At 34.5% G+C, this 24,290-nt stretch overlaps 1 protein-coding gene across 1 annotated transcript in view; it reads left to right on the top strand.

The window, feature by feature from the left end:
• Positions 1 to 19,336, top strand: part of LOC124405127 — a 28,845-nt gene extending 9,509 nt beyond the window's left edge. Inside the window, exons 2-5 of the mRNA XM_046879778.1 lie at positions 8,405 to 8,753; positions 10,675 to 10,889; positions 17,126 to 17,475; positions 19,109 to 19,336. Coding sequence (XP_046735734.1) covers positions 8,423 to 8,753; positions 10,675 to 10,889; positions 17,126 to 17,475; positions 19,109 to 19,238 — 1,026 coding nt within the window. The 5' untranslated portion in view covers positions 8,405 to 8,422 and the 3' untranslated portion in view covers positions 19,239 to 19,336. The remainder of the gene's footprint in view (positions 1 to 8,404; positions 8,754 to 10,674; positions 10,890 to 17,125; positions 17,476 to 19,108) is intronic.
• The last annotated feature ends 4,954 nt before the right edge of the window (positions 19,337 to 24,290 follow it).

Here is a 24,290-nt window from a genome sequence, read left to right as displayed (position 1 = left end):
CGTATTTAATAACCGAACAAGCATTGGGTGGAGTAATAGTAGTTATTGCTATATACTGATATACGATTTATTAAATTTTCGACCTTTATTAATATAATTATTATTAAATTGTGATTCGAACTTCATTAGATAAAATATCTCTTTTCCTTCGTTTAACGAAATCTTAAACTTTCAGTTTAATTTTGGTTTCGATTTTTCAAACCTGTTAAAGAATAGTTTAAAAATCAAATCCATATTATTCATATCATATTTTTCTATTTGATACTTGTCTTAATAGCACCGTATTTTTTTACTTCACAAATATTTCAATACTATGTCAAAAAAAACGTCGAACCAACCGTAAAGAATTTGAATATTTTTTTCACACTAAGTAGAAAAATACTGGATCGTAAAAACAGTATTTAACTTTTCAAGCATTTAAAATATCAATTATCACCGTGCGTCGCTTAAAGGGTTGTCGAAGCATAACGAATACTCATGAATTTTCAAGTGCAACGGGGGTTTAAATAGCCCGGAGAATAAATTTCATTTCATTTCATTGAGGTTCGGGGTAGACGACTCAATACACCGTACATATTATATGTACATATACATACTTGAACAATGCAGCATGTACATACATACATACATACATAGAAGGGGGGAGTAAAAGCAACCCGTTGTATAAGGCAGGGTTCTTTTGTTAAGGCCGGTAACGGCAAGCAATTATTTGACGTGCGGCCGTAAGAAAATCTCTTTTGTATAATGCATACTTAATATATACTCGTATATATGTTTTATTCCACGGCCATGGCCGATGCATAACCCAGAGCCACAATGTAAGACCATGCGAACCTTCGGCACTGATGTGGAAAATGAAAATCTTAGCAAGACATTAATTTTCGACTCTGAGGTAGCATTTTTCCATAAACCGTAGCACCAAAATAATATTGAAATGATAATAACAATATAAAACATAATGACAGTATAACGGCGCGCAGGAGTGGAAGCGCAAAATAAATAAAGTAATCAAGGTATATGTCAAAAACAGATTTTTTCAAATAACACGACTTCATACTGGTTGAAATATTTCTCTTCGAATTATAAACTCGTTTCGATAAAAACAAAAAACAAAAAAAAAAAGTTCACTTCTAATATCCTCGTATCTCTCATTCGGACGGCTAATTCTCTGAAAATCATTAACCAAATAAGTTGGAATTCGAAAAAAACTAGACGATGAATTTTTGAAAAGTTGATAAATGCCTGGAATTTTATTGATCGACTTACGGAATAAGATTTTATTCTATAGTGGCGATGGATGTCCGTCAGATGTCACTAAAATGCTCAGCGTTCCCGCAAGAGAATAATTCTCCAAGCACTTCGTATTTTCACTACCAAACACGTATTATTTTTCGGTAAAGCACATATTCAGGAGACACTGTACTGCAACACCTGATCAGTTATTTGGAAAAAAATATGTAAAGTCGTCGACTTCGTCATTTTTTATTCGAAATTATGCGACAAGCTTGAAAACTTTAAAAAAAAATCGTATTTGAAGTTGGATTGTTATTTTTCCGTGCCTGTTCAAAAAAATTTTCCATGCTCATCCCCGTGATTTTTTTAACGTTTTTAACTTTTTACATAACTTGTGGGTAATTAATGAAACATTGAAAAAAATGAAGATTTTTGTACGATTGTTTTTATTAATCACTGAATAGGGTTAATATAATAATCGCTCACGCTTTCGTAATATATTACCTGTTTTTTTTTTCTTTAACATGTATTGGAAACACCTAACTTTCCGTATAAATTTTAGATTCAACAAACGGATTCACAACAAATTGCCTAGTATTTATGTAACGTATTTGTTGTATACAACGTTGAAAAATCAGCGTTGAAATTGATCAGATTGTATGCCTTTCAATGTTAAATTTTTTAAAATTTCTTTAATTTTTTATACGATGGAGGGTTGCTTTTGAAAGTTTTTTCAATGGTGTTATTGCTCCCTTGCAAGCCTTCATCAATTATCTAGTTCCGTTCATCACGGATTTTCTACCCTGTTTACACACACAAAGGTAAAATGCGAGCGTGCTTCTGCGCAGACACAGAAACACACGAAGCTCCTAAATCAACTCGATTAGCTTTGCGCTTAATATTTCGAACCGGTAGTGTACGTAGTACGTAGATAGGAAGGGTACAACATCCGGTTCCACGCTGTTCGAGTTCAACGAGGAGCGTGTGCATACATACATATAATATATATACACCTATATGTATATATAGATATATGCATGTTCGTAAGCACTAAAATCGTAAATTGTTTTGAAAACAGAGCTTACGCCAAGTTTACTTCCGCATTACGCGTGGGGAGGCTGATTCTCTCAAAACGACATGAGGGTGGAGGGTGGGTGGTGGGTTAATGTTATAAGCCACTGTAATATTCTGTAATCAAAATATATCCTATAGATAGGCTATACAGATTGCCCACATCGATAGCTTGTTATCCAGATATAAACCAAGTTCCGCTGAATCAGCGCGGGTTTCATGTTAATCAAATTTACTGGTACGTGATATCTTTTCATCTAAAAAGGAAGGGAAAAAAAACGGGGGGAAACACGTACATGTACTTACAAATCTACCGTTGAGTCATATAACTTTGTTGTATTAGTTTTATCTTGTTAAGTTTCTCTCATATCTCATCCTTTCATGATGCGGAATGGTGAAATTTGTTGAATTTCTCAGTAATAGAAATATGAGAGAGAAAGGATGGAAAATGACGGTTTGTAATTTTTTGACAATCCGGATTGAGTGCTTGGTATAGGTATAGCTGGGTATCCGTTCATACCCGTGCCTTCCTCTTTCAATTACTTTTTTCTAAACTTTTAATTGTGGTTAAAGTATTTTAAAGACCATCAAACTTTTTGTTTACAAGCCTGCAATGCCGAGATTGTTGATGCCTGTATATTTCATTTCAATCAAATGTTTCAGAGTCTTGATCGTTGTGAAGATCTTAATGAAAAGACAAAAAATTAGGGCAAAATCGAATGACGAAGTATCTTACGATCTTCGATTCTGCTCAATGTATAATACATAATGCGACAAGGTAGACAATATTTACATTCATATTTTATAATATCAACTACGACAAAAATCAACTGAACGAAGTACTGAAATCATTCGAACAATCGTATTATATCTCGTATATTATAAAGTACCTTTCTAAATTTTTTTGCATTTTTCGTCGTCATATTATGTACCGAGTTATTGCGAAAGTTTCGTATAGCCATATGGAATTCTACGGTAGTACAACACTGTATCGTGACAGGCACGTATGATTTTAATAAGATCACCTTTATGAAATTTTATAAAGTTACGTGAGAAAGTAACAAAATTACACAACCAATGCATACGTTCATTTGATTCTTGACACATTATTTTTTACTTTTCTTATCAACGACATAAATATGTATGAATCTTTCTTATTGACTACTTAAAATACATTTTAATTTATGTGATTATGAATCATATTGAAACAGAATGATTTGGGACTTTTTACATTCAAATTTACAAAATTAGCGTATGTCTATGTCTTGTCTTCGATAAGATGGATCGAAATCTTCATCTTCATTTATTACAATGACTTCGTGAAGATAAATAGCCTAATACGTTGGAATTAGAGCTCTCAGGTAATTCTAAGCAACATGCAGTGTCATCATCTGAGTCACACTCACAATTATTCGAGCTTTTCACTCGCAACAATCTTTCAGAATACTAATCACCTGAGCGAGAACATTTCTTTTCTAGCTATTTAATTTCAGGATAGTATCTCAGTTAGTCAGCTATTAAACGTTTACAATGAGCAAACTCAATCAAACTGCCCGTCCTGTCGTCTTGGACCACTATTTTAAATTGATGCGTTTTCACAGAGTGAAGTTGCCTGCAACTGAAGCTATCAGTATTGGCTATTGCGCCAGTTTCAGAATAAACTTTCTCAGTCAGATATTAACAACGACCTGTCACATTATTAATTTTCATATTAATATATCTTCTGATTGTGAGTAAAAAATGGGCATTCAGCCAATCAGCGGTCGAATACGCAATAATGCGTTCAAGATTTTCGATTTGACAGTCAAGGATTTTTGAAGACGTGGGTGGATAAGCGTAAATCAAAGAAATAAATCTGTCTGCATTTATGCAATTCCGAATATATTTTATCGATCGATATAGTTCACGCTTCCAGATATATTTAGGAGTTCGGCCATGGCAAACAAGGATATAAATGACTGGTAATAAGACATCTTGAAACATACTTTCGGTTCTCGAAATGCTGTTGGATTTCGGTCAGTAATATCTTGAATTGCATATATGCAGGCGAATATCTGTCATGTGTATCCTGAATTGCATAAATGCAAGCGAATATCTGTCATGTGTATCCTAGATTGCATAAATGCAGGCGAATCTCGGTTATGTGTATCCTGGATTGCATAAATGTAGGCGTATTTCGGCCACGTGTATCTTAAATTGCATAAATGTAGGCGGCTTTGCGTTAAATTAAAGCATATTTATAGTACCCTTATGAGTCAAACTACCCGTGTAACATTTCCACGAAATAACTATGCATAATTTGTATGAATATCATAAGAAATCTGCAACATTACGTGTATATGTATAATTATACGCGTGTAAAAAGGTTGCGGCACGTAGATTTCTACTTCAAGTAGCTGTACATTACAAAAACTGCAAGCTTGCCCGAGGGTTGGAAGTATAAGGCTTATCGTTCGCGGGAGCAATAACGGCGTCTAAAAACATGGAATCCTCCTCCCGCCGTCCCTCTTTCCCTCAGTCGCTGCCTCTTACCTCCTGCACCTCTTTTCTCGAGCGATTTTCTCTCATTCCATCCCATCCTCACCCTTTTTTACCCCGCCTTAGAATTAGCCCGCGAGGGCTTAAAACTCTGTCAGTATCCCACAGGTAGTGTGCATGGTGCATGTTATACGGGTCGTGACTCTTTGTTGTACACCTGGCCACGCTACCTGCAGTAAATTCCGCTAGAATCGATCTCAACCCCTCCACGGATAGACGGAGGGGGTGTTGGAAGTACACTTCAACCCCTCCGTCTTCTGACGCCCTAAAGAAAAAACCGAAAGAGAATATACGGCATATAATATAACTATGTATGCTAGACTGTATCGGATTAGGGAATTGTATGTTGTTTTTTCCCCTGCTGAAACAGGGTATAAACATTAGTTTTTGCAGAACTAAAAATCCTCCCGAAGTAGACGATTTTTAGCTCAAGTCTGAACGGTGCTTCACACCAAATGTTGCTTTTTCTAATGTGAGCTACGTGTAAAAAGGTTTACGTATTCTAGTTTCTTCGTGAAATTACCCAAAATAATCTTGCAGAAGACTTTAACGGTGAGACTGGATTTATTTCGATATAAATAATAGTGTATTTACTTTCGTAAAATTTATATCTTATAGGGTTGGCTTCAGTCTCTCACTTTGAACAAGAAGTACAAACAGTCCTGATTAGCCTAACATCTGTGTAAAAAGCTGTTAGTATTTCCAAAAATAATTTAATTATCTGTAATTTTTCTCAAAATCTAAAATTCAAATTTGTTTTTCAGTTAACAATACGAATTTCGCGATAAGAAATTTTTTTTTCCATTCTCGGGAATCAGCCCCGAATGGTTTGAAATTGAATTTTTGTTTTAGTGATGCAGGAGCTTCGATTGTTGTGCAATTATTGAATTTTCTTCAACGTTATGTTTTCATGACAAAAATTTCTCCAAACCATAATTAACGACGACTCTAAATTTTATACCTATAAAAAGAGTTTCTCAAAGTATCTTCGACCAAAGACAATATCCGAAAAACGTGTCGAAAAAAAAAAAACATTTCTCCCCAGTGTTTGCTAAATTTTTTTTTCCAATTCCCTTCATTAAAATTTTTCCCTTTTTCTTTAAATTCTGAAAGTTTCTTCGATTAAATTTTCCACCCCTTTTCCTTTCGCCCTGCTTCACCGCGACTGCGTTGCAGCCCCCGTCCCCAGGCAACGCCGGCAAGAGAATTCCGCTACCCTGGGTGAAGTATCTGTCGACATGGACCGCAACCCCGAGGCCGGGAGGAAAAGGGTGGAGGGTGGAAGGGAGGCCGGGTGCTGCGGAGTTTGACCCAGATCTGCCATCGGGTGGATGCCCTAGCGTCACTGGACCAGCATGACCTCAATAGATCCACGCCCGGTTACCGAACTACCTATATGTGGCAAATCTCCGATATACCGCTAAGTAAACTCTGTCCCCGATTCGGTTTTGGGGTGAAGTATACGTCCTCTGGGTATTTCCCTACACCAACGACGTTATTAGTTTCTGCAACCTTGCCAAGATATAGCTGCCAAGCTACTGGTTTCATGTAATTTGACACAGAAAGAGGAAAAGATTTAAAAGATCGATACATCACGTTACATAAACATTATTTCAGTTCTGTTTTTTCTTTCTTTGGTTTTTGTAAATTTTTCAACAAATTGCAGCAAGAAAGAATAGAAATATCTTTAAAAACTGTTTGAAATGCGTCAAATTTAATTAGATTCGAGTAGATTAATTAAAGTCAATATCTGTTGTTCATTTTTTCAATTTTCCAAATTCTTACAAGATTCTCATAATTTTGATATTCATACCTGAGTACGTCGAAATGTTCGAACTTGAAGTTGAAATGTCAGAGAAAGTTTCAGTTTTTTCATTAGTCACTATATTTCTCTTTGAAATTTGTCAAGAATATCAGTCAATTCGTTCTCATATCGACGATCACAAATTCGAATTCGAATTTTTACAGCATTTCGATAAGAAAATTTTCACTTAAATATCCACATACGTTTGTCTGTTTTTTTCAATTCGTACTACAAACACTGCTGATCATTATTTGTCAATAGAAGGATTTATACAGAAACTACAAACAAGAATAAAAACATTATTTCATCCAATCTTAGGAACTCGATAAAATCTAATATAGACCCGTTCCCTAGTTGCGTTTTTCTCACGATTTGTGCGTACATTTTCCAAAGCTGTTAATATAGTAAAGTTCTTCTGTATTTGTGCAATTCATTTCTAACTCGAGCAGACTTGACGCGCCCAAAGTTAAGTCAAGTCAACATCTACCCCCAAGAGAACGGGGAAAACTTGTTTTTTTTTTTTGGGAGCAAGTGTAGAACTCATAAGCGTTGAAAGTATTTTTATTTGATATATAAAACCACGTGTTGTCTCATTTTTTGTCTCTTCAATATTCATCCCTCTTTTCCGCGCCTTGCTTCACTATCGCATATATTCTGTTTCCTCTAAAATGAGAAAGATTGCGCTCACAGTAAATCAAAGCAGAAGTTTACGGTGAGTTTCACAGAGAACAGAATGCGATAAAGACACGTTGGATTGCCGAATCCTAATATCACACATCTCGATTCCAAGGTGTAGATGTCGCCCTCAAAGTGGTACCGAAATCACGGCAGAACAGCAATGTTGGGTAATTCGAACACTTTCATCCCCTCGCTATGATTATACATATACACCTATACAGATAAGTCGTGTATACACGCAGCTAAATCAACATCTCACCGATTTTCTCAATGCCTTGCGGCTACGTTGATACCTGTAAGTTAAATTAAACCGTATGACTGGCAAACCCTTGTCCTTTTGCCTGTACGTTGGATAAAATTACGGATTTACGGATTCTTCAACGACTTAGTGAATAAATATACTGAATTGAATTGGGTTAATTAATTTTTTTTATTCAAATATAGTTTAACGTATTAACTAATGAATCCTTTTCTATATAACTACACAGCTTATACTGGCTCACCGTGGATTAGATGTTATAAGAAAGAAAAATGGGAAAGGGCTTAGAGAAAGAGGCGAATATTTTTCTTCTTCACAATCTGGAGAGCCGGGAAAGCCGATTTGCCAGGCGAAGAAGATCGCCGGCATAATCTATGCCAAAAGTCGCGTAGATGGTTGGCAAGCAACGAGGGTTGGACCTGAGGGAGTTCTCTGGAGGAAGGGTGGGAACTCGATTAATGGATTCCGTCGCTCCCAGTTCCTGATTGTCGTTGTCACAGACTCCGACGTTTTTTTCACCCCGTAGGAAAAATCTTGCCCCGCGTCTCTTCTTTACCCTAAGGGGATAAAGTTTCCACCACTAACGTCAAACTTCCACCCGATGTAGAGGGTGTCTTTTAGGTATCTGCCACGCAGATGAAAAACACCGGTCACGCGCAGCGATTACCATTGTATTCTCCTTTTTCTCTTTTCTTTAACTCTAAAATAACCGGAAGGATCGTTTTTTCTCTGCAATGACTAACTTTCTAGATTCTCCTCACGATTCTTAACCAACGAGTAATTTGACGAAAAAAAATGATGATCCATTTTTCACGTTTCAGATTTCCACTGCTTCGATAATGCCGAATGAAAGTGTTCCAATCTGCGGATGCGGAGTGGCGTTGCAGGAGCTGCCAAAAAGTCGAAGCGGGAACATGATCCAGAGTAAATCCTGCGGGGTGAGTCTGCAGGCTGCGAAGACATCGACGAGCGTCCCGAAGTGGAAGAATCGGGGAGCAGAGGGACAACAAGGCCCAGCATCGGGGCCCGGAGGTGAGAACGGAGGGACAAGTTCGGTCGGCGATCAGCAATGGAGGACGAAAAAGCACAACGCGAAGCAGGGAAAGCGGTTGAACTCGTCGAGGAGAACTCGAAGTGCTGAGAGACCGGACTCCCACTATACTTACATAGGTAATTCATCCCTGCCTCGATTAGCCGCCGTTGCAATTAGGGCCGAGTGGCTAAGCCGTTGCGTTTAAACATCAGGGATTTAACCCGTATGTCTATTCTTGTGCAAGTTTCACAGCGGAGAACGGTTTAGGGATGAATGGGCCGTTTGGCATCGTCTTAAATACAAGTTAGGAAAGGAAAAATAACCGGTCAATACATCCAACGATGGTAAAACACAAATGAAATGACTTTTCTTCTAGTTAATATCGATGAATTTTGATATATTGTATAATATGTTGAGGAATAGTAAAAAACTAAGATCTCAACGCGTCGGGAAATGGTTTTAAAATTGAAAAGAGATGTTGAACTCTGGTTTTTTTTTTAACCAGTTCTGGGATTTTTCAACCTAATTTCGTCGAGGAAAAAGATTTTCGGAGATTGACTGGAATCTGTTTTTTATAAATAATTATCTTGAGAGTAAATGAAAATGGATTTCTTTGTGTATATAGCGTAACGAAAGTTCGTTAACAGTTAAATTACCGTGTTATAATTATATTATAATTTTAGATTTCTTGAATGATTTTCAGACAAGTTGGGGAGATCTGGCCAGTGAGAAAAATAATCCCAAATACGTTAGAATCGAATAGACATATCAAATTATAAAACGTTTTTTCGAATTCTTAACATCCGAAAAGTCATGTTTAAAAAAAAGTTTATATTTTTCCATTTCATGCTGCATGTGAATTTCATTTTCATCATTTTTCAGATCTGATTGAATCTGTATAACGCCGTGGTAAAAATGAAAAACTTTCAATTCACAGTAAGAACAGAAGTTGAAAAATTTGAAAACCAAGCGTCATATGATTTCCAAGCTTCAATTTCAAGTTTAATTTTTCGTCTTTGCTTTTTTTTCTTCTCTTTTTTGTACACGTCGGAAAGTAATTAATGATTATCCTCTCGCTCTTGGACCGTCGCTACGTGCTCTATGCATACTGAACGTGTTTTCTTACATATTAATCACGGCTTAGGACTGCAAAGATATACGACACAAGATACAGGGAACTCACTCCCAACTCTTCAACAGTACCCTGAATTCTTAAAATTTTTCATTTAACGGATCAATTATTTATAAACATCTAAAATGACTTAGAAAACGACCATTTGTAAATTCTCAAAAACTGTGTTTTCTCTCCCGAATATTTCACGACGAGACCCGTGTTGAACCGATATTCTTTCGTCTATTTTTTGTTGGCACTTTTAATTTTTTTCATTAACCAAAAATTGTTTAAACGGTCTGAATATTTCCAAAAAATTCTCAAAACTTTTACTTCTCACTTCGAACATTTCTAGACCGATTCCATCATGAAACGATTCCAAAAGATAAAAGTTTGATCATTTTTCATGAATTTTCCGATCATTTACACAATACTGAGTTGATAGAAAAAAAAATTGAAAGTGTATAATATAGAAATTTATTTCTGCAATATGATTGTCAGATGGATATAAAAACTGAGATCTGGGAATAATATCTGTGAGGGTAAAATGACCGAATTTTCGTTTGATTGTAGAAAACAAAAGAAAAAAAAAAAAAAAAAGCCATTCCGTATAATTTGAAAATTCTTCTCGTCGTCAGCAGTGATGAATTTTTTCTCCGTATTTCTAAATTTACTTTATTTTGATTGTTATCCCCTTTTGTTCTCGTAAATTTTCCTTCCTTTATTTGCCCTCGTGTAGTTACGACAGGTTTTTCTTTGTCGATTTCGGAATTAGGTTCGATCCAACGTTGCGTGACGGTCGGTGTCTGCAACAATACGTGATAAATTGTCTCTGGAAGAATCAGGCAGCCTCGATTCCCTTCGAACTGAGGGAAAATAAAGAGCGTCGAGGTTCTACGGAGGGTGGATTTGTCGGTTTATTTTAAGTCGGAACAAAACGTTTTCAGACTCAGGTTCGAGCATCGTCGGCGCTGGAATCAGGGAGGATGTTATTCCCGAGGCTTTGTACGCCAGCATCAATGGATCCCCAAACAGAACTGCCAATCTCAGCTCATTGTCGGCCAATAACCAAACCAACGGACAGAATAATCACTCACAGCCAGTTTACGCGATTCCCTCGATGACGTCACCGCCGCCTACCTACGACGTCGCGATGTGGCAGGTCAGTGTGCTTTTAAAATTGAATTAATTCGTTGATCAGCGAGGGGAGAAATATAAGAAGGACGAATTCCACCCCTGCGGCAGCTTGTATACGCAAGTGGAATTTTTTTTCTCGCTGTGTGATGATTATTATTATTATTAACTATTGCACAGATACCTTGAATATACATTATCATACAATTTGATTTTAGAAAGTATATCGAGTAGATATATAAATGATTGTGAATAGAGGAGCAAAATTTTTTTTCAAACAACGATATCATATTCATTAATTCATTGTTTTTTCCCTTATTACAAACTTCGGTAATTGGAGAAAAAAAACTTTGTTCGGTGATTTAGACTGATTCGCTAATAAATTATATCTTCTTTTTTTATGCTAGTTTCTAAATTTGTACGAATAATCTTTTAAAAGAAGAATGCAACACATTAAACATTTCTACCAAATCTTAGCATTTTAGAATTCTCGAAATTGATTAAAATCGGCATTCTTAAAAATCTTGTAGAAGCCAATTATAAATTTGTCGGAAATTTTAATAATTTTGCCAAATCATCTGCCCCGTGTCAATTGAATACACAAGATAATTATCCAACAAATACTAAATTACGATGTTATGCTATATATGATAAGTTGAAAGCCAAAGAAAAATGCTGAGAAATATTTCGATGGTGCAGATTTTTATTCTACAAATGGTTCAAATGACTCATCAACTGAAAACCGAGAGAGTTCATTCTGCGCTTGAACTCGATTCATTAGTTCGGTAATAAACCACGTGGCCAATGAAATTTATCTTTTATTCCACTCAGTTTATTCCGGGATTAACAGATAAGCTGAAACCATCCTGAATTTATCTACACGAAAATCTCTGAGCTCTACGGTTCTGGTTAGCAAAAACTGTAACCATTCTGCTCGAGCTTATATAAGGAGGTTAATTGTCCAAAAATCAATAGACGTTTAAATTTTTATCAATTTTTTGACAAGATAATTGAACACAAATATTCTTTAAATTATCGTAATCATAACATACGAAGATCTTCAAAATACGAAAATCGTAAGAACAGAAATTGGAAGACAACTGTTGGCTTTCGTTTCGAATCCTGTCAAAATGATTAAAAATATAGTAGACCCCCCCAAAAAGCAACTCTGGTTGCCAAAAACCTTTCTCAAAGTATATTAAAAATATGTATTCACCGTTTATCAACAAAAATTGAAATCACGTACTACCGCCGAGTACATGTCTGTTAATTCACAATAAAATCATGTAGCGAGTCGTAACATACCCTTAAAAAATGCGACATTACAATAAATGAAAGGGTTGATAGATACTTATTAAGGATAAAAGATTATGATTCATAAGGCTTTTTAACAGTATTACGCACTATATGAGGAACTATTTTACGCACAGAGAGCTGGCATAGATACGCACAGTAATAAGCAACACATGCATGCAATCACTTGAGATAGTAGATCAGTTTGTACTTTCGTTGTTCTGACTGTTTCCTTAAATTCAAAGACCAGATTAATTTGCACCTCGATTATTCTGACTGTTTCTTCAAATCCAAAGACCAGATTAATTTGTACTTCGATTATTCTGACTGTTTCCTTAAATTCAAAGACCAGATTAATTTGCACTTCGATTATTCTTTCTGTTTCCTTAAATTCAAAGACCAGATTAATTTGCACTTCGATTATTCTTTCTGTTTCCTTAAATTCAAAGACTAGATTAATTTGTACTTCGATTATTCTGACTGTTTCCTTAAATTCAAAGACCAGATTAATTTGCACTTCGATTATTCTTTCTGTTTCCTTAAATTCAAAGACCAGATTAATTTGCACTTCGATTATTCTTTCTGTTTCCTTAAATTCAAAGACCAGATTAATTTGCACTTCGATTATTCTTTCTGTTTCCTTAAATTCAAAGACTAGATTAATTTGTACTTCGATTATTCTGACTGTTTTCCTAAATTCAAAGACCAGATTAATTTGCACTTCGATTATTCTGACTGTTTCTTCAAATCCAAAGACCAGATTAATTTGTACTTCGATTATTCTGACTGTTTCCTTAAATTCAAAGACCAGATTAATTTGCACTTCGATTATTCTGACTGTTTTCCTAAATTCAAAGACCAGATTAATTTGCACTTCGATTATTCTGACTGTTTCTTCAAATCCAAAGACCAGATTAATTTGTACTTCGATTATTCTGACTGTTTCCTTAAATTCAAAGACCAGATTAATTTGTACTTCGATTATTCTGACTGTTTCCTTAAATTCAAAAACCAGATTAATTTGTACTTCGATTATTCTGACTGTTTCCTTGAATTCAAAGAGCAGATCTGTTTGTACTTCCGTTATTCAGGCTGTTTCGCCATACCCTTTTGTAGATTGGTAGCGGTTGTAACACGATAGTTCTCAAGTCTGTTCTATTCTATAAAAAGTATTTATTTCCGAACAATTTATGGTGTACCTAAGTCTCCTCTCTATCTGTCTCTTTCAAGTCTCCCGTTTGATCGAGTGTATGTGTAGCGATATTTCCAAAATAGATTAAATTCCTAAACGAATAGAAAATTATTCAAAAGGAATAAGATTTAGATTTCATAAATCACAGGTAGATAAATAATAAATATCGAATCATATTCAATACAAAAGGAAATCGAGGACTTCATTGTATGATCTTTTAATTTATAAGAGCCCTGAATTCTATAATATTAAATATTCCTTAATTCTGTAATTTTGTCCACCTTTCTTTGATTAAGCAAACGGAGATTATGTAGAAAGTTTAAAGGTTATTACCTCTAGCCTAGTCATATCATTGAAAGTAATTCTTGCATTCCATGTCGATGAATAAGAAGTTTTAATTAGGCCTGAGGAAATAATTCCAAACCTCCTGAGATTCTTCTCTGCTCTCCGATTAAAATATTTAAGAAAAAATACAAACTATAACGCGATTTGTTTAACGCCTACAATATACATATACTTAATCCTCGAAAAAAATAGGAAAAACAACGAAAAATGAGCAAATACGATAAAACGAAAATACGTGACATGCAGACACAAAAAGTAAACGTAAAGATGCGTGTATTCTTCGCCAATCTCCATTTTTTACATATCTGTTTCTCAAACTCCTTGAACACACTCGCATTTTTTTTCTCCAATTGTCGACCTTTCGGATCTTTTTCCAGTGCTTCGAATGAACATTGATTTTCCATCGTTGTAGTAACTATTCACTACATTCTTTTTCAACGGACAATCATTTGCTGTGTCCTATTCTTAAAAGTGGGATTGAATTACCATTTTCTTGTTTTTTTTTTCCCTAGAACAAATTTCAAGAAAGTTCATTCATTGAACCTAGTTCTAATCCTGCCATTTTTCAAATGCTAATGAATCGTTCAAAAAGTATTATTCGGTAGTAAAACGATAATAATAATTTTTAATCTTCATTATTTTAAGTTTCAATCGAAAGTAGGTATATTCTGGAACAATTCGATTCTTTTAATCAATGCTTTTCTCAAATACTGTTTATCATAAATTATTACCGAACTGAAAACCCGTACATAAGCGTCTACATCAGTACAACCGATTCTAAAATGTATAACCGAACTGAATCGTATTTCTTCAAGACGAGATTAAATTAAACAAGCCAAAATGTGATTCCTTTTACAATTTGATAACAGTACAAAACTGTTCTTATTTAAAGCAATCTCTCCTACGAAACATTTCAAACAAGTACTTTATTCGTATCTTCCACAAGTATAAAAAATCCTAGACAAAGAACATCTCTGAACTAAATCTGAAATCTAGGAAAGAAAAAATTCCATTATTTATCTTAGAATTGGAAAAATGAGTGGTGGATGAAAAACTGAAGAAAAAACAAAAATAAAAGCGAAGATGATTTGCAGGGTTAACACATCGACTGACTCGGTACGGAATGCCCCGTAGGCACGTAAAATGCCTCTCGAATCGCTTTCACCCCCTATAAAATACATACAGACCTATGTATATACCTGTTCCGAATATAAAGTAAATTTACATATGACATACATATACACATGTATGTATGTATAATATATATATATATATATATATATATATATATATATACGCATCATATTATACACGTAGACTCGTATAAGAAAAAAAAAAAAAAAAAAACAAACGAAACAGCGTCACTTAAAGGCTATGCGAATGCGAATATCTGTTGAAATATTATAACGCGAAGGGACACTTACGAAGGGCAGAAGTGCCCTGAGGGTACGTCAGCCCGAGAAGGAAATATCTCTTCTCCGATTTCTTTTCAAAATTTTTTATTTTTATTTTCCAACCCCCCTCGCTCTTTCCTTTATCGCTCCACTTTTTTGCCACCCAGCAACGGCTGGGCTCCCTTATTGCCGTCCCGGATCGTGTGTACAGGACGAGGACAAAAATGGGCGGTCAGATTCAATTCGGTTACATTACATCGCCGAGGTTGAGAGAGAAAATTTCATTTCATCTCACTGAACGGGGAAGATTCTTGGATAGTATATATGTATATATGTATATATGTATACACACCTATATACGTGAATTTATATGCTCAGTGCTCCGGATACATATATGTATTTCATTCGCGGTTTGCCTCCCGGCTTCGCTTATATTCTTACATGGTATACCTCGACACACGTGATGTAATATACAAGCTGCATCTTATAAATAATATGATGGCAGATTTTTCTATAAGAAATGAAAATCAGATGACTCGGTGTATTCCATTCTTTTTCTGGCGTTTTTGATTGTCTTAACTTTTGCCTCGTTATTATTAAATATGTCTTTCTTTTTTAACCTTGCAGTCTGTTGATCAGATTAAGCTTTCAAGAACTTTCATCCGAGAAATGAAATCATCCGTACACCTAAAATTGACCGGAGAGCTGGATGGGTTTTTTTTCTTTAATCTACACCCTAAACACGAGTTCGAGGATCGATTGTGCCGTGTGTATTCTGAACTGCGTACTTTTCAATCGCTTCGAGTACTCGAAACTCACTTCTTTGAACAACAAGTCACGTGTTATACTCGCTTTGAGGAGGGTAGGAATTGTTCAAAGTTTTAGCACGAGTTGAAGTAGGTACTTTTGTCAGACAAAGTCAAGTTTATAAATGTTCTTTGAATTTTGACATGTTTTGTATGCCAATTAGATTCTTAATTCCGACGGTTTTGTGAGATTTTGTAAAAATTACTTCCGAAGGACTTGAGAGCAAAAAGAAAAACACGATCATTAAACTGTTCCAGGTCAGAGCAATATTGTTTTTCTGAAACAAGATCCAAGTCAGTTTTTCCTAATTAAAAGTCCTACCGAAGTATCAGATTTTCAGTTCAAGCATAAGAGGAGCCTCGCTAGGGTGGTCCTTATTTTAGGACAGACCGTTGACGATTTTTTTTCGGCTCACCCCCCAAATCAACTTGAAATAATTTTAAAACATTGCCTCATTTTTTTCAGATCTTTGACATTATATGTATACATTCAAAATATACGTGTTTCGGACACATTCTTAGTATATATTTTATTGTAAAAGTAATAATGTTTAAAAAAAAAATCAGAAACTGCGAAGTTTTAGTGGGCATTAGTGCTACTATCTGAATCGCATTTCCTCTAGATAAAAAAAAGAATGTGGAAATCCATATTGTTGGTGGCAAAAATCTGAAAAAAAAACTAAGCCATATTTTTGAATTATTTGAAGTTGAAATGAGAGGGGAACAGAAAAAAATTATAAATTTCTTCCCTAAATAAGGACCACCCTAAGCCTTACGGTTTGTGACTTTGCCCTCATTCAAATGTCGTGTGAAAAAGAAAAAAATCTTACTTATTCTCCTTTAGAATCTGTTTCAGCAAAAGAAAAAAGAATATCGCCCTAATTCGAAACAGTGTAATGAACCTTTCACCATACTTTGAGGCAATTTTTTAAAATTGCATGCAACACTATCGATTGTAAGAATACTGCGTGTAATTTACTTAACAGATTTAATGTGGCTTAAAACGTCGCAAATAAATGGATGATGGTGATCCAGCAATACCTGAAAGGTATTTCGTAGGGACTAAAGTCACGAAACGAGTGTAACCGAAATTTTAATTCAAAGTTAACTGCGTTTCATGGGGGGCTAAAGAAAATCCCAAAATGGATTTTCGTTTTCATTAAAAGCCTTAACAATCATCGATTTGAAAAATATGAAAACTTGGACTCCGTAATAACGAGCTTTTTTCCAACAGTCGGGACTTCCGCCGTCCTACGAGGAGTACTTGTGCCACAATTACCCGATAAATTCTCGCTCCCACACGCCACCACCACCGTGGTCAGACTCTGGAAACGGCCAGCAACAATCTCGTCGAAATATTTTAGCGAGCCAGCCGGATCTTCGAGAGTACTTGAACCAGCTCGCCAAGGCTCACGCCCAAGTAAAAGCGCAAGCTTTGCAAGCACAGGCGCAAAACAATAATCATACATCCGGACGGCTTCACCAGCAAAGGGTTCAACGCGAAACTACAACCTCGGCCTCAAACCTTCAAGTATCGCGGGATCAAACGGTTGTCTCCAACCGAGCTCGAACCAGGATTTCTAGGTGAGCTCATTATTACACTTAATTACAAAGTCCGCAGAGCCTCATTAAGCGGGACTGCCACTGCGTTTTTTTCTTCATAAATTGTTAAAATATGACATAAATTTTTCAGTACGATTGCTAAAAAGATTATTCAGTCTGTTAAAAATCTAAGAAAGCCTTCTAACCGAGAAAATTAGATAAATACCGATCCACGTATTGGTTAGAATAATTAGAAAGCAATTAGTACGAGTGGTGATGAAATTTGTTCAAAATTGTTACGCAATTTTTGCAACATAACTGATTACATTTAGGTATTATATATTCAGCTCGCTCTCAACTATGACCGTTATAAATAGTTTTTATTTCTATCATTCTTTATAATTTTTTTGTCCTTTGCTCGTTTTTTTTTTCATCTACATCTTCATTCATTGCGTCGATTTCTTTTAAAATAAATAGCTGCTTTACTGATACGAGAAGGTTCGAAAATAATCATTTATTCCATATGGACTAAAGATTGAAGTTTCATCTCAATTATAAGCCTTGGCATTTAAAAAATCGTCTATAATTTGTAAAGTTTATGGCAAACTCTGAGAAAAATGTTTGCTCTTTCAAAGAAAATGAATTTGCAGAAGCATTTTGTAGAAAATTTTCTCGTGGAAACACATTTTTTTTTTTTTTTTTTTTTCTTTTTGTAAAAATCAAAATTAACGAAAAACATGCTTATAAATACTAAATCTCAATTTCAATTTAGTTGATTTAATGAAATAATACATTATTCGTGGTATTATAGAAATATTGCACATGCTCTGGGAAATTCAACCAAATCGCTTCATACAGATAGCTAAATCTATTCGGTGGATGAAGATTAGTAAAATTTATCGAATCATGAGAGCTACTAATTGATTAATTTGGTACATCGTAGATCTATAAAAAAAAAATTTGAAATGGCAAAATACTTTTTGTAACACGTTAAAAATCCTTTCTTGCATAATAAGTCAGTTGAACCGTTATTAGCAAGGGATCCGAGCATCTATGTGGTATAATCAGTAGAATAAATGATTCGTGGTCTAATATCATTAAATCAGCCTTTCAATTCAAAATGGCATATTTCCTTGTCGTTGTTTGATGTGGCACTTAGTTCATGCAGCATAAATCACAATCGAACGATAATTTTTTCACCCACAACAATGAAACATTCATTTTTCAATCTTTCCAAAATGATTTCACTATGTAAATCGGATTTAAAATGTGATGTCAAACCTTTTCTTAGACATTGCTGAAACGTATTGTTTTCTACGCTCTATAAGATCAACTACACTTTTCGATTGTATGGAAATAATTTTTGGTCGGATGTATATTAACCCTGAAATTTCGCTTCAAAGACCAGATTTTGGTGATTATGACGACATTTGTTTCTGCGAGCCCGTTAATCCGAAAATCTATGTATCAGAACAAAATAAAAAGTGTTGAAGAACGTGATCGTTTCAAATAAGATAAATTCAGTTGAACAATTATTCAGCATTTTCAAAATTTCAAACGTTGTAGTGAAGATGAAACTACAGTGTCTTTGATATTTTACCTTTTATATTATATGTATGTATGTATGTATGTATGTATGTACCTTCGCTAATCGATTAATCGATATTAATTTCAGATCTCAGAGTGAAAGTCGTGCGCGACAACAACGTGTGACAACGATGTACGCGGATGCTGCATTTTGTATGGAAACAACAGCGATCCAATCGGCTTTCGAACACGGTGTCGCATTTTGCAGCCTAATGTAAATTGATCTACGCGGGTGGCGGATGCAACCCTAAACGCTCTACGTGCAATTCTCCAAGTATTATACAACACGCAAAATGTTTTATATAATTTACGACGAAATCGCTGTATAAAGTATATATTATATACAATATGCATAATATAAAAAACGGGATATTCTGATCGATAAATCGCTTGGGGGGTTAATTACTTTTTTTTTTTAAATTCGTCAAGTATTCTTTCTATTTCTTATACGTCGCCTGAAAAGTTATATAACAGGATAAAAGAAAAATTCTCATAAATTCAATACTCTTACTATATATTTTATAATCTCGTGTGACTTTTTGCGCTAGATTTTGATCTCGTTGTTTTCAATAACTGTCCAATTAGATTTACAGCAAACAATCATACTTTCGAAATATCCTGCCATGATTTTTTTCTTAATTTTATTCAAGAAATTCGCAGAGTCATTTTTTAAATTATTATTCATCATTGAGGTTTGTGAATAATTTTTCTCCCTCCAAGATTCATGGATAGAAATAACGATTATACTGAAACAATTATACACGATGATATTATGTATAACACAATTACACCTACGTATGATACCTATAATATTATATTACATAAATGTTAATCGAGTAAGCATATTATAATTATATAATTATATTTGATATAGAAATTTACATAAACGTTTTAGACGTACAACATAGACTGTCCTAACGACATACAAAACATACAGTAGCATGTAAATTTGATGTTAATAAAAATATTGAAGAAATGAAAAAAGAGAAACAAACAAAAACATTAGAACCAGTAATACACACGGTATTTGTAAAATTACGAACGCGGATTCATTTGTTCACGATTATAAACACGACTTATTATTTGACTCACCAACTTTGCTTCCGTTGATAAAAAATCGAAATCGTTAAGTGCATAAGAGTGGAAAAAATTACTGAAACAAGTGTACACGGAGATAAAGGAAAATAAATTTCCATACTTTTTTCAGTTGGAGCGTACACCGTGTTTATTGTGAACTATAATACAAAAAAAAAAGATATAATATACCGTGTTAGACTGTAAGTAGTATTTAAGCAATATTATGACGAGTGTCATATATTTTATCTGTTACGTAAAAAATGTATATTATTCGTTTGCAGAATAGTCATTTACAAATACTTGAAGAAAGAGGATGGATGCGAATGTATTTCTGTACGCGACATTCTAATGCAAATGTTTGGAATGAGATGAAAAATTCAAATATAGACCGTTAAAGAATGTTGATAAGAATCGATGATATCGAAAAGCAATAAAAGAAACATACATACTAACTTGAATATACGCAGCGTATTTAAAAATTCAATTGTATAAAGATATAAGGACGCGGATTACGATATGCAATTGCAAATTGTTTACTTAACCCATTGTTAAACGTGAAAAATCAAATATCTTTAGTTTCAATTGATAACACAAGTCATTGTTCTAAACACTTTTTTGTTGGGTCGAATAGTATTTCTTAGTAATCAAAAAAAACTTTGTAAACATTCAACCGTGTCGATTGACAAAGGTTGATTTCAAGTAAAAGTTCAATTACATGATTAAATTATACTCCTGTAATATTCTGAGGCTTGAAAAGTAAAATATTGTGAAATCAAAGGAAATTTGTGGAAACAAATGTTTGCAATATGCGACTGAAGTTAATCAAGTAGACTTCAATAAATACAAAGTACCCTTTACGCGAACGAATTTTTTCAACCTTAATAAGGCCTATAAAGAACAGAACTAGAACTCAGAAAACCTTTTTTTCTATAACTTAAAGAAATATTCAAAATTGAAAAATGCCTCGAAGAATAATGACTCTTAGTTACGTAATTACATCTGCTGTCGTTTGTTGCAAGGTTGGAAATTTAAAAGTGAGATACGTATCTGAATGTATAAGTAAGATATTTTTCGATATGAAGAATATTGAGTTGAGCTGTGAGAATTGATATTATATCTTCGAAAGTCGATTTCTCGGCACTAACGTGTAACGAAGTTATGTAATGAATACAGAATAACGGTGCGTTTTAAAATATCGCCTAATTATATAAATTACTCAACTTAAGGATATACTTCATAAAAATTATCGTGAACTTATTATACTTCATAAACTACGAAGAAAAATACCAAAACAATTAGTACTGCGTCGCTATAACCACACGTTATACCCATGAATTTATTTTGGCGTATTTGTACGTTCTTGAAAAAATCCTGATGCAAAAAAAAATTGAAAAACAATTTCATCTTATATAATTTTATAATTATGAAATATATGATCTCTGTTGATTTCAATTTTGTAAATTATGACGCAGTTAAAAATTTTAAGGCTTTATTTAATTGCGGCCGTACAAGAGATGATTATTTTCAGTTCTATTTATTCAAATTTGTTATATGAATACCATCGGTATTAATTGCAGATTTTTCCTAAATGTATAGTTAAGTACCTGCATACGAATGCAAGCAAGAAACATAATTAAACAGTAAATGTATAAGTATTATATTATACACATATAATATATAATTATACAAATATATGAAGAGATAAATGTCGTGAACTATTATTCTTAATATACATGTTGAACGTTTCAAGAGAACATCTGACGATATGTTATTATTATTACTATTATCGTATAGTGAGAAAAGTTATTGTATGTTGTGTAAAAATTCTAATGCGGACCATGATCAAATAGACTTACGCTATACAAAATACGAATATAAGATGTACGTAATCGTGGAAGTAAATACGAATATATAGCATTCGCGACGGGTATGGCACCTTCCTTTCATTTTCGCCAACATTGTCTTCGTGGCGCGCAGAAGTAGGGAATCCAAGATTTTCAAAAGGAGAAAAAAAATCTCACGTACCTACGATCATTTGAAACAAAGTTGGAAAGAAGATTTTACACGGAAGGTATCCCAGGTCGATGTACTAAAATCTAAGCGACGCGTATTTTTTTTCATTTGCCATCAAACACTTTAAGGGGGTGAAACTATTCTCCAAAGTAAAGCACGTCGAGAGGTAATTTGGCATTTTTTTTTTTTTTTTTGGCATGGAAAAAATTAAATTTTCCATTTCTCGTTGTTAGAAAACTTTTCCACTTACATTGGTTAAGGACCATTATGTTCTTGTGGGTGAAGTTGCCAAATTGCCCCTTGACGTGCCTTAGTTTGGAGGGTGGTTTAATCCCCTTAAAGTATTTAATGTCGGATAAAATAAACTACGTGTGGCTTAGTTTTTAGTTTACTATAACGTATTACGAAAGAAATTAAATCGGAGAGATCGACATGGGATACCTTCCTTGCTAGTTCCATAACATTTGTACATTCCTGATTAATTTTTTTTCCTCGACCCGGTATGTTTTGTGACATGGTTTCAAAATAATAAATACATTATGTGTAGAAGTGTTTCATGTTGAAATTAACGAAAGTAAATATGTGTGATTGCATATTTGCAGCCGCAAGCAGTTCAGGAGAAATTAAACTACTTCCGATAATATTTACGCGATTGTGCACAAATTTAAAGTATTTATAAATACGAATATGGACGAGCGTCAAAAAAACGTGCAGGCTTATGCCCTAACTATCGACACTGCGTACGCAGCACACGTAAGCCATGTAATAGAAATTAAATTATCCTTTAATGTGATATACAAATGTTTAGTGATTTAGAAAAATATTGTATGTTGTCTGTATGATACATGTTTAGAGGACCAAATATATAATCTTCCAGTGTGATTTTTGAATTAGCCATTTTTCGTTAGGCCTTCTTTTTTTATACATTATATCTTTGTGAACTTTTGAACCGTGCTTTCTGGCCGTGAATTATGTGTCACGAATGTGACTAAAGTATTAGCGTCGAACGTTACATTCGTTTGAGAAATATATGATCTTCGCAACGGTGTGAGAGATTTGAAAATGGGGATGTAGATGTAAAAATAAAGAAACAAAATGTGTGCAACTCATCAGCATTGTTGAGGATTCGATTACCTGCTCGGATGCCTTTTCTCGCTACTTAGGAAAGAGAATTAAATTGAGTTGGCAAATTATGGCATCATTAATAGAACAGTTGAGAAGGAAACTCGTCATGCAAAATGACTTGACCCTTTTTTTCATTTGAAGTAGTTTTGGTTCCCAGTCTTAGTTTTTTAAGAGTATCTTGGAGAAAATTGGGAAAGTTCAAGTATATCTATCTTTACGCGGTGCTGGATAATTATTTGATGAACACACCTTGCGTACCTTTTTTCATGCCCAGAATGACGCCGTTGCATTGACTCTAGTGTTAAGTAGCGTATAATATGCACACCCCGCCGCCCCCTTAACAACGTTGTCCTTACTTTTTTCCTGATTATTTGAGCCGAAAATTTTTCGACTTGGTATCGATTTGTATGGGTCTTTCTTTATCAATTGGACGCCCAGGAACTCAAAAAACTCTGCCAGAATTGCATGGAATCATCAACGGAAAAATTACAAACAAAACGTTGGCAGCAGGAAGATCACGAAACGAACGTTTCCTTTTTCCAGCTGTAACTTTTTTTCCGTTGCTCGCAGCGTATTGGGACTGCACCTAATCGATTACTCTCGCAAAATTACGTTGGAATAATACATGAGAAAGTTGTTTGCAGCACTTTTCAGAACGTCGAAATTTCCACCAGCAATTCAAAGGGGTTAGCCTTAATTTGCAGATTACGAAAACTCTGATTTTTAGAATCGTTTTGCACTATTGCTCCCGACCGGAACCTCCGGAATACTCAAAATCGTATAAAACACTGTAGCTGAAACTGTAATTTAACGATGAATCAACAAGTATCGGTAATAGATATTTTTAGGGCATGTAACTAGGCCTAGTTACAGGCCCAAAACTGCTCATTTTCGTCCTCATTTCTCTGCTGTTGGTCCTACACTTTTTTTAATGTGCTTTTTGAGTTCCTGGGGTTCCAATTAGCCAAGAAACGGTCATACAAATTAATTCGGAGACCAGAAATTTTCGGCTCCAAAAATCGCAAAAAAAGTAAGGCTAACCCCTTTGGATTTTT

Source organism: Diprion similis, chromosome 4 (genome assembly GCF_021155765.1).
Source record: "Diprion similis isolate iyDipSimi1 chromosome 4, iyDipSimi1.1, whole genome shotgun sequence".
NCBI classification, from domain to species: Eukaryota; Metazoa; Arthropoda; class Insecta; order Hymenoptera; family Diprionidae; genus Diprion; species Diprion similis.
The sequence above is the reverse complement of the archived record's forward strand: the minus strand, read 5'-3'. Positions and strand labels throughout refer to the sequence as shown.